The 17,299-nt window shown below is 52.8% G+C and overlaps 1 protein-coding gene across 4 annotated transcripts in view; it reads right to left on the bottom strand.

The window, feature by feature from the left end:
• RASL10B (RAS like family 10 member B) overlaps nt 1–14,631 on the bottom strand; it is a 29,815-nt gene extending 15,184 nt beyond the window's left edge. Inside the window, exons 1-3 of one of the 4 annotated variants that reach the window (XM_073315524.2) lie at nt 14,101–14,180; nt 10,578–10,949; nt 4,395–4,766 (exon numbers count right to left, since the gene is read on the bottom strand). In XM_073315524.2, coding sequence (XP_073171625.1) covers nt 4,395–4,610 — 216 coding nt within the window. In that variant the 5' untranslated portion in view covers nt 4,611–4,766; nt 10,578–10,949; nt 14,101–14,180. Of the gene's footprint in view, nt 1–4,394; nt 4,767–6,562; nt 6,626–10,577; nt 10,950–14,100 lie in introns of those variants that run through there. The other 3 variants (XM_073315522.2, XM_078849260.1, XM_078849261.1) reach the window with 3 other exon arrangements.
• Nucleotides 14,632–17,299: the final 2,668 nt, after the last annotated feature.

The following is a 17,299-nucleotide window of genomic DNA, read 5'->3' on the forward strand; positions in this document are numbered from 1 at the left end:
ACACAGCTTATCCCCATGTAGGAAGGGGTATAAGCTATACTGGTATAAAGCAAGTTTATACCCGCATACCTGCCTCCGCTCTAGGGAGGGTACCAACATCACCACAGGCAGACATACCAGCCCAGATTTTTAAAGCTATTTAGGAGCTGCAGCGCTCAGCATTGCAACACCTAACTGATTTAGGAGCTTCAGTCTAATTTTCAAAAGGAATTAGGCACTTGGGTGGAAATGAGACAGGCTCCTGAATCAGTGAGGCATTGCACGAGTGAGCACAGCAACATCTAAATGCCTTTAAAAAGCTGGGCCACTGTCCACACTGAACTCAGAGGTGTGGCTGCAGCATGGGTAGACATACTTGAGTTAGCTCAAATAGCCATGGACTGTAAAAGCCCTCGCCGGGACCCTGGGTACTTCCTCAGGTGACTAGCCTGTGCTGAAGTCCATGCCATTGTGTCTTTCTGGTGCCCAAGCCGCCTAGACTAAAGCTAACTCAGCTACATCTGCATGACTTGGAATCACGCCCTGTGATTGCAATGTAGACATGATGTATACACCTCTGCTTGAAACAATTATTCTGGTCCAAAACGATCAGGCCTTGAGTTTGGAAATTGCTTTTGCTCTAATCGAGGTCATGTGCAGATATTATGGGGATGGGCTCTAGATAAATGCTTGCAATAAATAAAGAGCCAGCACTTCCCATCCTGGGACTAACTGGAGCTGGAGCCAATGGGAAATGAAGAAAAAGGTCACATGATGATTTTTCACAACTCAGAACAGATTCAGTTCAAGTTTGAGGAGGGAACTGTGTGGATTTTACCCAGGCTGTTTCTCCATGAAAAGTTACGATCTTGCATCTTAATAGCAGAGAGCCTCATGTGTAATCCTTAGGCATATGTGCCTTTCAACCTACCCCTCCATTAGATTCTGCACAGCATGGCCCACGGCACTCCAAAAGCAGCTCATCTGAAATTCAGCAGCCTTTAATTATCTCTATTTTGGTCCCATTTTGTGGCTTTCACAATCTGAATGAGATTCTGGTCACTCATACTGAGATGCTTCCCCCCCAGCCAGACATCTCCATCAACTCTGTGGTGTTACTCAAAAGTAAGTCAGGAACGGCTCCTCCTCCTACACAGGACCTTTGCTATCCACTTCCTTGGGCAAGTATCCCTCAAGATGGGATGCAGAGATAAAATTTCTAGACACCATAAATGGATGCTTCTTGGAGAAGTCTGTCCTGTAACCTAGAAGGAGTGAGGCAATTCTTGATTTAGTCCTAAGTGGAGCATAGGATCTGGCCCTAGAGGTGAATATCGCTGTACCGCTCGGTAATAGTGACCATAATGTAATTTAATTACAACATCCTTGTAGGGGGTGAAATGCCAAAAAACCCACCACAGTAGCATTTAACTTCAAGAAGGGGAACTACACTAAAATGAGGAAGCGAGTTCAACAGAAAACAACAAAGGAACAGTCATAAGGGTGAAATGCCTGCAAACTGCATGGGAACTATTTAAAAACACCATAATAGAGGCTCAAACTAAATGTATACCCCAAATAAAAAACAAGAAGAGGACAAAAAAATGCCACCATGGCTAAACAACAGACTAAGAGAGGTAGTTAAGGCAAAAAGGCATCCTTTAAAAACTGGAAGTCAAATGCTACTGAAGAAAATAGAAAGACACACAAACTCTGGCAGGTCAAAGTATGATAAGGGAGGCCAAGAAAGAATTTGAAGAGCAACTAGCTAAGATCACAAAAACTAACAGCAAAACTTTTTAAATACATCAGAAATAGGAAGCCTGCCAAACAGTCAGCAGGGCCACTGGATGATCGGGGTGTTAAAGGAGCACTCAAGAAAGACAAGGCCATTGTGGAGAGGCTAAATGAATTATTTGCATCGGTCTTCACTGCATAGGATGTGGGGGAGATCCTCAGATTTGTCACCTAAAAAGAATGGCTCAGGTGTGGGGAACTGTCTCACACTGAGGTGTCATTAGAGGAGGTTTTGAAACAAACTGATAAATTAAACAGTAATAAGTCACCAGGACCAGATGGGATTCGCCCAAGAGTTGTGAGGGAACTCAGAGATGAAATTGCATAACTGCTAACTGGTATGTAATCTATTGCATAAATCAGCCTTTGTACCAGATGACTGGAGGGTAGCTAATGTAATACGGACTTTTTTAAAAAGCTCCAGAAGCGATCCTGGCAATTAGAGGCCAGGAAACCTAACTTCAGTAGGACCAGGCAAATTGCTGGAAACAAGTCAGACATTAGTGGCGACTTTACATTCTGCATCTGCTGGGAGATCAATGAAATTGTACTGCACAGTTTCAGCAGGACACCCTGGTATGCTACGAATTCTATCGCTCCCTCAGACTGGCGGTGGGGATGCCATCCGTTACAGCCTTTGATTTCGCCAGCTGATGTTGGAGGGCAGAATATCCCACTTAGGATGAATTTTCAACAGAACTGCCTGTTTCTGTTACAGCAGCCAAACATCCCCAGAAGACGCCAGGTTTGTTTTACGTGAAGAGCGGCGAAAGAAACGCACCATACCTGGCAGATCAAATACATAACGACACATTGGGGAAGGTAGGAAGGGAAAGCAAGGGACTCAGGTCTAGATTCACACAGGGAGTTAGGTGCCCGGGAAAATCAAACCTACTTGTTCCGGAGCCAGACTTCAGAGATCCAAGTCTGGCCAAACGTCACGTTACTGGGCTGTTTTTATCCCACCCCAGGAGGGGTCTGAACTAGGGCAGGAGTTTCACTCTCCGAGGTCCCATGTCAGCAAAGCATTTCTGCTTGTGCTTAACTCCCATTTAAGTCAGTGGCTTCATGTACACTGAAGCTGGAGGTGGAATTTCCAGATCTAGTAGATGTAGACGACCTTTGATCGAGCTAGCACGCGAAAACCAACAGCACAGCCCCAGGGGTGGCAGGAGGAGCTAGCCATGTGAGTATGTACCTAGGTTCGTAGGCAGGATTGTACTGGCTCATGCTGCCATGGTTACACTGCTATTTTTAGCATGCTAGCTCAATCCAAGCCAGCGTGTGTTCCTCTGCCCATGATGGAAATTACACCTCCAAGCTACAGTGTAGACATATCCAGTGAGATTTAAGCAGGTGTCTAAAGGAAAGCACATGCTTTCGCTGAACAGGGATGGACCACTGAACGTAGGCCACAATTCCTACGGTCACTCAAATGCCTAGGCGGAGTTAAGAAGACACAATCCTTTAAATAATAATAAAATAAATAATAATAATAATAATACCACCTAGCTCTTGTGTAGATCTCAAAGTGCTTTACAAAAGGAGGTCAGGATCATTATCTCAATTTACAAAGGGGGAAACTGAGGCATAGAGGGGGAAGTGACTTGCCCAAGGTCACCCAGTAGGCCAGTGGCGAAACCAGGAATAGAAGCCAGGTCTCTTGAATGCCAGTCCAGTGCTCTATCTTCCTACTTTCTCTTCTGGAACTATGTACAGTACCCAAATTATCCAAAATGTTCTGGGGGCATCACAAAAATGTTCAGCTCTAAATGGGGGTTCAGGCCTGTGGGAGAGGGGCACATGCTCTGACAGGAGATGGTTTAGTTGGGGATCGGTCCTGCTTTGAGCAGGGGGTTGGACTAGATGACCTCCTGAGGTCCCTTCCAATCCTGATATTCTATGGGGCTCAGCCTGGAGCCGCAGGTGGGCAGGTTGGTTATTTGGGGTTTGGCTAATCCGGTCACCATGCATGTTCTGCATGTTTATAGGATTCCTAAAGTTCATTGCAATTCTCACGGAGACATAATCCCTCCAGCACTGAAAGGCGTCAGTTCCCGTGACACCGCCGACTGTGCCCTGTCGTATATTCTAACTATCATGAAAATTAGCCAAATTGCAATACATTAGCATTCTAAGTGGCGACACCTTCCTGGTTTACCGCCTTCCAGTCAAGGGTCTCAAAGCCATTCATGAAATGGGGGCACCAAGAGTTGAGAAGACTCACCGAGGAAATGATGCGATTCAGGGATTAGAACCCAGGTGTCCTGATTCCCACTCCTAGGCTCAGAACACTAGAACAAACCTTTCCCGAGCAGCCCCCTTCTTACACATTTGTTTACCAGGCAAATCTTGCCCCAGACACATAAGACACAACCTGATCCTATGAGGAAAACTACTGCAAAAAATATCTCTGGGCTGCATCTTTGCAGGGCTGTGGATTAGTGTCCTTAACAGACACCCTATGCCGAGTCAAAGGGCAGGAGACTCATGGCAGTGGGTCTCTTCTGTTGATGAGTCAGAGCACATGACCTCAGACTCAGAACCGACTCCCATTGTTACGAACAGGCCCATCTGCCTTTGGCTGGCGTTACCGGGTCAGCGCCTGGCACACGTACCTGCAGCGTGTTAACTGGGAAAGACGTGATGGGTGGGAAGTCCATGATCTGTAGGTCGTGCACGTGGCCGTTCATGACCACGGCCGGCAGGTAGACACGCCGTGTCTTGGTGGGCGCGCACGCCTCGCTGAACTCGTTGTAGAGGAACTGGCGGACGATGGCGCTCTTCCCGACCCCTTGAGCCCCAAGCACAGCGACCTTGAAAGTTGTCACCATGCCTCCCGGCCGTGGCCCCCCCACGCGACGTGGCGATCGGCTCCTTGGTGCAGCCCACTGCGTTTGCACTGCCAGGAAGGCCCCCGGGCTGCATATTCCAGCGGCTGCGGTTTCAGCCCCATTCAGGAAGCATTTCCTCCTCCGCCCAGCCTGTCACTGCAAGACCAAGAGCGACCCAGTCAAACAAGGCACCTCCAAGTATCCCAGGCAGCCTCACGCCAAACAAACAACACAGCCCTGCCTAGCTAGCTACGACTCTTATCTGGCCCCACCGTATCTGAGCACCTCATGGTCTTTTAATGTAGTCATCATCCCAGCCCAGCTGTTATGCCCATTTTACAGGTGGGGAACTGAGCCACAGAGAGACTCAATGACTTGTCCAGAACAGGGAATTGAACCCAGGTCACCCAAATGCAAGATGAGTGCTCCAACCACTGGATCATCCTTCCTCTTACCTCTGCCCCTTTCCTTCACCTGTGCTGACAAAGCCCTGGCTCTCTCCAACCTCCCCCCTCGCTACCACCTTGGTAGCAGATTCTTAACAGTCCCATTAGGGGATGTTTTAAATGACACCAGTTAGCACCAGTCCCCTAGGGATCACACTTCCATCACTCCCCTTGCCTACCTCTCCTTGCCCCGGTGCAGGGGACTACAGGGAGGGAGATTTAGGAGAGGGCTCCAGTCTTGGTGGGGCTGTGCCCCCAGGAGAGGACTTAGAGATGTTTCTGCAGCCCTAGTGGCTCAAAGGGAGCAGAATGAGCCAGAGAGTCTGGTAACCAGCTACACTGAAGGGAAATGAGGCAGGATATTAAGTCACAACCCCCCTTTTTTCAACAATTAAAAGGGGGGCAGTAATGACCAGTTAAAGCACCTTGCAACGCACCCAACTGGACAAACTCACTACATTCAGCATCATGGAAATGCAGCCACCTCTGGGGTGGAGGAAGCAGCCAGGCATGTAATGCATTGCACAACAGGCTCTGAGAATGGAACACTTTTGTCAAAGTGCAACAGTGCAACTCTTGTGCCAGGGTGCAACTCCTCAGCAGAGAGCTGACATGTAACAACCACCCTAGTACTGCACATAGAAGACACGCTGATTGTAACAGACCCAAACAATACGGGACTGATCCAGAGACCAGTATCCTAACTTCTCTCCCATACCAGATCACTCCGTAGATCCATGTAGCCTGCCATCCTGCCCCCTCCTCTGCTGGACCAGTCCAGAGGCCCATCTAATCCAGACTCTTGCCCCCCTGGTTCCCATATTGGAGGATATCATACGTCTACCCAGTCCAATATTCAGCTTCTGGCTGCAGACACATTATCCCAATAGGTCCTCCACTATTCCCATGGCCAATTGCGCAGTGCTACACGTGGTGGGGGCCCTGTTCCTTCCTGACCCCTGCAGGCAACCAGCTTCTGCCATGAAGCATGAGACTCAATTAGCCTTACTTCATAAAGGCAGCACTGGAAGGCATGGCCAGGGCGGGCAAGGCAGCGCTAAGCACACATGCCCTGACAGCGCCTTCCCAATGCTAAGGCCGACAGCACAGCTCCTGATAAAGGAAGGGAGGCAAATGACCCCCAAAAAACCCTTTGATTTTTCCACCCGAAGTGTAGTATTTTGCAGTTCTCTTTAGTGCAACCCCACCCAGGCTGGTGCCAGACACAAATTCGATAAGCATACTCCTAACTCCATTATCCACGTCATTAACAAAGATATTGAGTGATGCTAGATCCAAGACTGACCCCTGTGGGACTCCACTAGACAGTTTGACAGAGACCCATTGATGAGGACTCTTTGAGTGCAGTCTTTCAACCAGTCTTGCACCCACTTTAGTAAGTTCAGCTAGACCACATGGCCCTAGTTTGCTTACGAGAATATCGTGTCGGACTGCGTCAAAAGCCTGACTAAAATCGAAACGGACGAATCTACTGCTTACACCCACCTGCTAAGCCAGTAACCCTGTCCACGAAGTGAGAGATGGTCGCTGCCCCAAATAGCTTACAATCTAAACAGTCAAAATAAAGGAAAGAGAGAGGGGACATGATTAGCCCAATGCTACCCACCAGCAGAGCTAGGAATAGAACCCAGGTGTCCTGAGCCTCGAACCAATGTCCGAGTCATTGGATCAATTTCTTGCAAGTAAATTCAAGGCCTTCCTTCTAAACTGCGTAAGGGCACGTCCACACGAGGCTACTTATTACTCCGCAATATTAATCTGAATTAACTAATGGCATGAAGTTAAAGTAGACTAGTTAAACCACATTAAACCCCTGTTTGCATGCTCTTATTCAGAATTCAAGTGGCACAAATTCAGTTTAGCTTAATTTACATGAATTAAACTAAATGGGATTCAGGCCACTTGAATTCTGAATAAAAGTGGCCACACAGGGACTTACTGCAATTTTTAACTAATCCACTTTAAACATTCATTCTGATTCACTTTCCTGAGTGTTCCCATGTAGACAAATGCTGAACTTGGGCCCTGTTCTGGAGGCAAGCAGACCAAAATGGGGCAGCCCAAACGTGAAAGTGTTTGTTAGCTGCATATCCCAAGGGATTTGGCCCTGATGGAGAAACAGATACAAAGTGACCTGGTAGCAGCCCCCCCACCCCCGAGAATCAAGTGAAGGCCCAGAATGAAAGAATTTTAGAGCATTTTGACATTTCATCTGGAAATTTAGCAAGCTAAATAAAGGTGAAAAACACCTGACAACAACCCCAAAGGAAATTAAAAACAAAACACACAAAAAATTGGTTTGTGTCCCACAAAGTATTTTGTTCGACCTGAAATTATTTTTTTTGGTTTGTTTCAGCAAGAAAAAACAAAACAAAACAAAAACCACCAAAATTTTTTATTTTGGTTTGAACTGAAATGATTCTCTTTCCACTCCGATTTTCCAGTTTGGCACCCAAACCAAACAAAATCAGCTATTATCTCAGCTCCAGATGAGTGGCCAGCGTAAACTAGTACAGGCTGCTGGGCATGATGAAGAGGTGGGATTCACCAGCCACAGCTTAGGGCATTCCTAAACTGACCCCTCCCAGAGCTGGAAAATCCATCTCGAGTTCACCTCGAGTGGAACCGCGTTTTAGCTGGGGCCATCACTCTGCTGCGTGAACAGCTTAATGTTTAATTTCAGGGTTTGATCAGTTATGTGAGTCACGTGATGGAAGCTAGTTTCTGAGCAGGCAGATCTGCCGAGTACTAGAGACGTGGACACAAGCCGAGAGACGCACACTCGTGTCTGGAGACAAACGTGGATACGCTCTCAGGGACGCATACACGCTCTGCGACTCACGGAGCCGTGGCTACACATTCACAACCCAGAACATGGCACGTACAGACGTTCATCCACACACCACAGCCCAAACACACACATCAGCACTGCCCACAGACAAACGCACCTTGCCACGTTCACACAGACAGGCAACCAACAACGCACACACAGCCGGACAGATGCATATGGAGACATGTTCATATGGCCGCACGCTGACTGAAATCAGCGTGCGGCCGCACGCTGACTGGGATTGTTTAGCCTGCAGAAGAGAAGAATGAGGGGGGATTTGATAGCTGCTTTCAACTACCTGAGAGGTGGTTCCAGTGAGGATGGTTCTAGACTATTCTCAGTGGTAGCAGATGACAGAACGAGGAGTAATGGTCTCAAGTTGCAGTGGGGGAGGTTTAGATTGGATATTAGGAAAAACTTTTTCACTAAGAGGGTGGTGAAACACTGGAATGCGTTACCTAGGGAGGTGGTAGAATCTCCTTCCTTAGAGGTTTTTAAGGTCAGGCTTGACAAAGCCCTGGCTGGGATGATTTAACTGGGAATTGGTCCTGCTTCGAGCAGGGGGTTGGACTAGATGACCTTCAGGGGTCCCTTCCAACCCTGATATTCTATGATTCTATGAAATCCTGGCTGCTCTGAAGTCAATGATCAAACTTCCATTGACTTCTATGGGGCCACTGTCTGAAGAAGTCTGGTTGTATCCAAGGTTTTCCATCAGGCACGTGCAGCTAAGAAAGAAAAGGGGTTTCTTTATGTCCAGGAGAAGCAGAGGATTCAGAAAAGAAATAAACAGGGACCTCAGGGTGAGCTCAGTTCTGCTTGCTGGCCAGCCCTGACCCAGTCCCCATGACAGTGCAGTGTTGACCCGCTGTGGCTAACATTTAACTGTGTCATGAGTATAGGGTAAGGCTAGCAACCTTTATGTCTGCAGTAGCATAAAATCCCACCACTGACACTATGTCAGGGTTCCCCCCTGTGAACTGTGGGGTACAGATGTGGGAAACCACATGGGTCTACGACTTTGCTCTGATTGTGAGCTCCACTGTGAAAAATGGAGTAAAGTTGATCAAGTGCCACAATAGCCTACAACAATAGATGTTGATGGAAAAAAGTGCAAAAAGGAGACAGATTGAATTAGTCCAAACCCAAAGGCCTCCTGCTACAACTCAAAGAGTGTTAAAATCACACCTGGTAAGCAAGAAAAGTGGGGGACTGGAAATCAATGAACCAAAATCAATGCATCTGAAATACAGTCTAACTGGTGAACAAAGCAATGAGGGGACGGGCTGTTCTGTCCAGCTCATAAAAAATCCTTAGAAGAGAAAATAAACAGATGGACAGACGTGAATGCTGGCTGACGGAAAGACAAGAAAGGGGGAAGGAGTGAACTTCACCAATGTCACGGCTGCCACCCACACCGTCCCCTTGCATCCCAAGATACACTATGATACCGCTGTGCCTTCGTTGCCCTGATCCTGAGAGATGTCCTGACCAAACCGGACCAGACACAGGGACCCCAATGACAATGTCACCTACAGTGGCTCCGGCTAAATCCCTACCACTGCTTGGGATTGTGAAACTGTCACACCACCTTTCCATGTGTGTCCCCTCTTCCTTCCCCACCTTACGTCTTCTCTTTCCTCTCTCCTTTTTACCCACTGTCTAAGCCGAGACTGTATATTTTACAACACTGCTATAAGCCTGTGACCAGGGAGGCAGCTAAATCCAATGCCTGAAACACTCCGATGCCAGTACAAGTTTGCCAGGTCTCAGAGTAGCTGTGCGATGCCTGTGGTTTTCCAGCAGCGAGGTTGCAAATGAAAATCAACGCCAGACACAGAAGCTGCATTTTCAATCTTGACTGCTCTTTTCTCTCCCCTCTTGGGTGTGTTTGTCTTGTCTTAAAGGAAGTAGGATCAGACTTTAATAGCAGCAGGATTTCCAGCTCATCTCAGCTAACGTCTTCTCTTTTTCCCCAAAACAACTAAGGCAGAGGATTGGGAGTCAGGACTCCTGGGTTCTATTCCTGGCTCAGCCACTGACTTGATCTTGGACTAGCCCCTTCCCTTTTCTGTGCCTCAGTTTCCCCCACCTGTGAGATGAGAAGAGAATAATACCGACCAACCTCACAGGGGGCTGGGAGCCTTAATTAATGTTTGTAAAGCACTTGGTAATGCTCAAATGGAACGCACTATAGAGGGTCAGAATATTTCTCCTGCTTCTGCATTTTCTTCCACCCACCCGGCTCACACGTTCCTCCCAGCATCGCTTGTGGCAGGTGCTGTTCCCCAAGTCATGCCTGGTTCGTATTCCTGGGGTCCCAGGTTGGAATTCAGCCACGAGAATCAGGGTGCTGGTCACTACCTGGAGAAAATATTGTCTCCTGGAACTAAGTCCTTGGCCAGGCAGCTTCACACCATCATAGGCTGCCATGTTTCCATGCACGTCACACTGCCGGGTCTCAACAAGTCATCCCCGCATCAGCAGCATCACACGCACCCCACCCATCACATCACCACCCTGTCACATGCAACATGAATGGAGCTGGGCCAGCCCAGGGCTGTGGGGTGGAGGATTCTAATGCGTTTTAGGAAGATTTCAACCTTATGAAAATCAAGATGGGCCCCTGATAACCCAGAAGGGCGGCATGTGCAGGACCAAAGGCCCTACCTCTCTTTAGGCTACTGCTCTGCAAGGATTACGGTAAACGCAGGAGTGTCCTTAACCAGGTACGATGCTTTCATCAAAGCTCGGATGATTAACCCTCGCCTTCCTTGTGTCGTCCAGGCAACAGCCGTGCTCTTTTTACAGTTTGGTGAGCCAAACTACTGCAGCCAGGGCGCTGCCGAGTCAAACAGATGACCCAGCGGCTTAGCAATAGCCAGAACAACAGAGGCGAGCCCAGACTTGGGCTGGATGGAAGGCAGGGCGCTGAACCCTTGGGAAGGTTGAATCTCACTTGGCCCAACAGCAACTCCTGTCAACAGGGAACAGCAGGCTCACTCTCTTCCTTCGCTGGAAAGGTGTGGTTGAGATGCAGGACTAATGGAGAGGAAGCAGAGAAAATAGGGAGCTTTATGTTAACAGGACAATCAGGGGGGCTTGGCATGGGGGGCTGGTTGGGGCTCCAGAGTCCGAGCAACTGGTACAAGGAGTGTAGACGCAGCCTATGGCGAGAGCAGGGTTTTTTCCGTCACTGTAGGAACACCACTTCCCTTGGTCAATGGAAAGGTTCTTCTGCTGCCCTGGTTGTGTCTACACTAGGTCAGGTTTCCACACCCCTTAGCGACGAAGGTACGTCAGCCCCAGTTTTAAGCGTAGACCAGGCCTCAGCGTTGATAACACAGCTGCTCTGCTAGATCTCTCCCGCGCTCAGAGCCACAGGCCTGTGGCTGTGAACGATGCAGGAGAATCGCCCTTAGCTTGCAGCAGTATTAAAGTTTTTATCTTCTTTGCGGGTCTCCCCCACAAGAGGGCAACATAATCACCAGCTCACGAGCCACCAAGCCAATTCCATACGAGAGGCAGGGAGATCCTTGTCGAGGGAGCTGGGGGATGCAGCTGGAGGGCCGTGGTTTTGGCCAGCATTGGTAACCGCGTTCCATTGTGTGGTTTCTCCCACTCGCTTCTGAGGGGCCTTTGATGTGTTTGGGGGTGGGGGGAGTGGCAGAGGATGTGTGGCAATGCCAGGCCCAGCCTCCTTTGCCCTTCCTTCCCAGATATGTAGCCCCCTGGCCAGAGTTTGGGATGGGTACCTGGGCTGTAGGAAGGAGTGGGGAGGTGGAGGACCAAGCCAGGAGTTGCCTTCCCACAAGGTCCTGCTTTCAGAGACAGTGAGGGAGCTTGGCAGCGTGTTGATTCCTTCCCCAGTTGGTCCCTGTTTCCAGAGGGAGACTGGGCCCTGAGTTGCAGATGCTGAGTCCAAAGCAGCCGCTTGTTTTGCTTGAGGACAAGGCGAGCGGTTCCTGGGCTCAGGGAATCTGAAAGGCCCAAAACATGCCTCTCCTCCTCCCTTCACAGCGGCCACAAGGAGCTATCTACACAGCTCTCACTCTCAGTACTAGGCCAATCTTCTGCCCTCCCAGCAAAGGAAACAGCCAGGTTATTGTTGCGAAACAAGAGGATTTCTAAAGGCAGAGCGAAACTGGAATTGTAATGAGATAATCTGAACTCTCCTAGCCCTCTACATTTCCACAGTACCTTCCATTCCTCCGGGGCTTCATAACCCATCGAGGCTCACCAGCTTCCTTTGGCTGCTAGCCCTGCCCAACAGAGGAGGAAACTGAGGCATGGACGGGCAAGTGGCTTGTCCAAGGTCACCCAGCAGGCCAATGGCAGAGCTGAGAATAGAATGTAGGTCTCCTGACTGCCCTGTGCTTTAACCACTAGGCAAAGCTCCCTCCTCTTCACAGGACTGGTGCCCCTAACAGTGCACGCTAAGGTGGGACCACATCTGCAGTCCTCAACGACTGCTGTGCCCTGAGCTAAAGGAGTGACTAGCTCAGTCCAGCTGAGACTTTTATATCGGCCAAATTCCCACCGTGGTTAGACACCCTCTTACGGCCCCTTGCAGCCAAAGGTTTTGTCTACAGGTTCACAGCCCGAGCGAGGGTTCCACATGCAGGGGGGAGTCTGGCAGCTGAAGGGTGCACGTATGCAGTGAACGTGTGCACAGCGGCCCACGGGCGCACCTGCAGAGGGATGCGCCGGGTGACAGCCGCCTGTCAGCCTTTGCAGCCAGCCCTTGCACATCAGGCGCACGCAAGCGAGCGCCCAGGCCGGTGCAGAAAGCGCGGGCACTCAAGCGTGTCCCCAGGGCCCCCGTAGCGCGCGCAGGTCAGCCCGCGTGTGCCGGGATGTCGGCGAGCGGATGTGCCTGCGAGTTTGTGTGGCCGTGTCGGAAGGAAAATAAGTTGCTGACCCCCCTCGTCCCCCTGCACACCTCAATGTGCTGTAGGGAAAGTAGGCGACCTCCCTCCTGCTGAGCCCCCCTGCCCCCCTAGCAACTAGCTCAGTGTAAGGGGGAGCCCAGGGAGAGCTTGGGCGGGGTTATCCCTGGGCCTGGGGGAGGGAGTGGGTCTCCGGTGAAACTGACCAGCCCCAAATCCTGGAGGGAGGACTCCCCTGTGTGTCAGGGACAGACGGTCTGGGAGAAGCTCAGGGTTCAGATTTCAGCATCTCCTCAGCCCCAGGCTGACAAGCTCTCCCTTGAATTACAGGCCAAACAGCAGCAGGAGGGAGAGGGGGCAGGGGGCTCAGCAGGAGGGAGGGGGGGCACTGGTGGGGGCGGGGGGGCTCAGCAGGAGGGAGGGGCTCAGCAGGGGGGAGAGGGGGCACTGGTGGGGGGGGCTCAGCAGGAGGTGGGGCTCAGCAGGAGGGAGAGGGGGCACTGGTGGGGGCAGGGGGGAGCTCAGCAGGAGGGAGAGGGGGCTCAGCAAGAGGGAGGGGGCACTGGTGGGGGCAGAGGGGCTCAGCAGGAGGGAGGGGGGGCACTGGTGGTGGGGGGGCTCAGCAGGAGGGGGGGCGGGGCACTGGTGGGGGCAGGAGGGGGGCTCAGCAGGAGGGAGAGGGGGCACTGGTGGGGGCAGGAGGGGGGGCTCAGCAGGAGGGAGAGGGGACTCAGCAAGAGGGAGGGGGGCACTGGTGGGGGCAGGGGGGCTCAGCAGGAGGGAGGGGGGGCGGGGGGGCTCAGCTGTCCAGTATCTGGGGAGCCGGAAGGGGCCCGGGGAGTCAGACTGAGGTTAAACTTCTTCCTCCGCACGGAGGCAGCATCCCGGCCATTCCCCCCGTGCGGGAATCTCACCAGGGACCCGCGCTGCTATTCCCAGGACCTGCCCAAACCACCCTGTCTCCCCCCTTCCTGCCGGCGACCCTGGGACCCCCGAAACGGTTCGAAAGGCTCCAGCCACCAGCCCTTTGCTGCCAGGCCGGCCCCCCCCCCCCAGCTGTCTGCCCCGCTTCTGTCCTCAGCACCGGGGGGCCCGTCACCCGCCCAACATCAGACTGTGCCGGGGGGGGGGCTATTGAATTCTTCCCCTGCCCCCGCCCTGGGGGGGGATCCTGGACTGTGGCTGCTCCCCCCACTCCCAGGTCCCTTCAACTCTGATTCCGGATTTGTTCCTTGCCTGGAAAAACGCCCCCCCCGCCCGCCCGCAGCCGGGTTGATGCCGGGCCCCCCCCCCCGGGTCCTTACCTCGCCGCGGCGCGAATCCCAAGGGCGCGCTGCCCCCCAGCCCAGGCACCGGCTGCCTGCCCGGACCCCCTGGAAGCGGGGCTGCGAGGGGGGCGGGGGGGGTCGCTTTTCCATCCAGCCGCCCCAGCTCCCGGGGACTCCGCTCCGGCCAGGCAGCTGGGGCTGCCGCGCTCGCCCTGCGCCGGGGCGGGGGGCTCGGCTCGGCTCGGCTCTTTGGGCAGCTCGCTCGCTCGCTCCCTCCTCCGGGCCGCCTGCCCCTTCCTCCGGCTCCCTGCGGGCAGGGCGCCCGCCTCGCCTTGCAGCTGCTCCGCTGGGTCACAGCGCCTGCCACGTTCCCGCAGTTGGGGGGCGGCGGATATTTTTAGCTGCTCCAGGCCGGGGAAGGGCGTCAGCGGCGCTGGGGGGCTGCAGCCGGGGCGGGGAGCCCGCGAGGCTCTGGGGACAGAAGGCCACGAGGAGCCCCCCCCCCCAAGCAGCCCCTTCCCCCGAGCAAGGGGGGATGCGCCGGGCCCAGCGGCATGGCCCACCCTGCCTTTGGCTCCCTGAGCACTGGCAACAGCCTCCGAGGGGTGGAGCTGCCGGAGCCCGGCCCCTCTTGGGCCTGGGGGTCAGGCTAGCCCTGGAGAGCGCTGAGTGCCATTCCTAGCCTCCGCCGCTGCCCCCCGTGTGTCCTCGGGCAAATCACTTAACCTCCCAGGCCCAGATCCTCCAAGGGATTTAGCGTCCTCCCACCCATTGATTCCAATACCTCCGGAGGAGCTGTACCTCGGTTCTCCACCCGTACAATGGGTCATGGTTTCTCCCTGGCGTCCTGATGCTGAATTGGGCATGGTTCTGGGGGAAGATTGCGTCGGGGATCGGTCCTGCTTTGAGCAGGGGGTAGGACTAGATGACCTCCTGAGGTCTCTTCCCACCCTGATCTTCTACGATTCTATTTCTTAATGGCATGAGATGGTTTGGGCCGGATTTTCGGGGAGGGACTCACGCCGGGCTCTGCCGGCGCGTACTGTGCAGTGCATGCCCTTTGGCGCATGCCGTGCTGCAGGAGTTTGCATCTGTGCTCAAATGCATTTGGCACTGACCAGCGGTAGGCAAGGGGGTTAGTGCCCCAAAGGCGTGTCCGCTGACGGGCGCGGGGGCAAAGTTGGGAGTGCACATATGGGGTTGGGGGGGACTTGAAATCAGGCCCTTAAAGCCACATTATCAGAGGACAGAGCCAATGCACCAGGTGAAATACACACAGCCTTGTTGTTTTCACAACCCCCCACATTTGTACATACAAACCTCTGGTAACTGCTAGCCCAGCCTGTCTTCTGCATAGGGGTGTAGCCAGGGAAACGGGGTGCAGGGTTGGGACCTTCCTGCGCCCAGCTACCCCACAGCCCTGGTGGAACATAGAGCAGATGCATGTTGCTTTATGTCACGGCTGGGACCAGGCCGCAGTGGTCCTGGGATTGGGGCCGTGAACGGTGCTATAAAGGCACCTTTGTCCCACATCCCATTTAGACTGTCAGAGAAGCCGAGCTAACACTTGGCTAATTCCCAAAGCTGTTGTGAAACTTAACTGATCAGGGCGAGCTCCACAGATGACAGCTCTGTAGAGGTCTGAGCCGATGCCTGCCGACATCTGTAGGGGCTGGACTGGCCCCAGCAGCGTACTATAGTTGTTCTCCTGTATCTTGTATATTCTGTTATTCTTGTATATTACCCAAGCACGGCGCCCACAGCTTTTCCACGTATCAAACTCCGTCCCCCATGTCAGGACCCTGCAGTATGAGCGGGTCGGGGCCGGTCAGTGGTCATCTTTGCATGCAAGCTCGTATAAACCTTTCTGATGCTTTCCAGGAAAATTCAGACTCCATTCCTGTCTGCACTGGAGATCCAAGTCTGTTTTTGGAGGCTTTAAAAATACGCACAGAGAGGTTGTCCACTTGCAGCATTTTTCTTTATAAAAGAAATTTTAACACGGGGGGGGGGGGGAAAGGAGACGTGGATTCCCCTTATTTCCAGTTGTCTGGGAATTCTCTTTCTAACCCCACTGAAACAAGATACTGACAAACATAAAGCCAGCTGCAAGGATCTCAGGAACTCCTGGCACCAGCTCTTCTCCAGAAAGAAAAGGGACGGTCCTGGCCTTGGACTCAGCTTTTGGCTTTGCCCCAGACTCCTTGAGCAAGTCCTTTAATCTCTCTCTGCATCAGACCTGCACATTTCAGCAAGGGGCTGGCACTCTGTACAGATTCCTGTGTGCATCATGGCACAGGGCAAAATTTCCAGGGAGGTTTTCCACCTTCTCTTCCAAGAGAAGGAGGGAGCAAGAGGGAGAGATGGGGCAAGAGCTAGAAGTTGTTGCCTGAGCTCAAGGAATTGAAAGGCAGGGAGAGTGCTGACTTTAACAGCTGCCAGGGTGCCCACCACCAGGTGCCAGACAGACTCCTCTAAGCTCATTTCGTGCCTACGAGAAATAGCTCCGCGGAAGCGCAGCAGGAAGGCAGTTGCATTAAGGGCCCTATCATGGGCCTTGTGCTTTCATTTCAGTGTGTTGCTGTAGCTCCTAGAGGCTCCGAAGTAGATCGGGGGCTCACTGTGCTAGGTGCTGTACACACACCTAGTAACAGACAGGCCTGCTCTGAAGAACTCACCCTCCTAACAAAGGGTGGGAGGGGGAACAGAGGTATAGGGAAGGGATGTGTCTTGTCCCAGGTCATCAGCAGAGCTGCTTAGACCCCCAGGTCTCCTGACCCCCAGCCCCATGCCCCACGCTGCCTGCACCTGCCATGAGTGTGTCAACCCTCCCCCGCCATGGCCAGCAGAGCCCTTCACCAGCTGTGTCCCGCTTGCCATGTGGGTGACCGCTCTTCATGGCCCCCTCAGGACTGAGGCACTGGGCCTTAGTATTGTCACGGCACCTCAGAGCCCCAGGGGTGCACCAGGGCCCTCGAGCCCCAGGGGTGCTCCGCAGCCAGCACGTGGTAGGAAGGCAGAGGCTGAGTACACAGGAGGGTCACGGGAGAAAGACAGACTGGTTCCTTGTGCAGAAGCCCTCGGGGAAGCATGATGGAAAATCAGAAGCCTGGAGCTTGCGTCCCCCCTTTCGCTCACACGCCACAACAAAGAGAACGCGGCTGTGGGTGCCGGGACCCGCTGTGGTGAAGCCCTGCGGGGAGGGGGGTCAGGGCAACGGATGCTGATGAGTCAA

Source organism: Lepidochelys kempii, chromosome 17, assembly GCF_965140285.1.
Source record: "Lepidochelys kempii isolate rLepKem1 chromosome 17, rLepKem1.hap1, whole genome shotgun sequence".
Taxonomy (NCBI): domain Eukaryota; kingdom Metazoa; phylum Chordata; order Testudines; family Cheloniidae; genus Lepidochelys; species Lepidochelys kempii.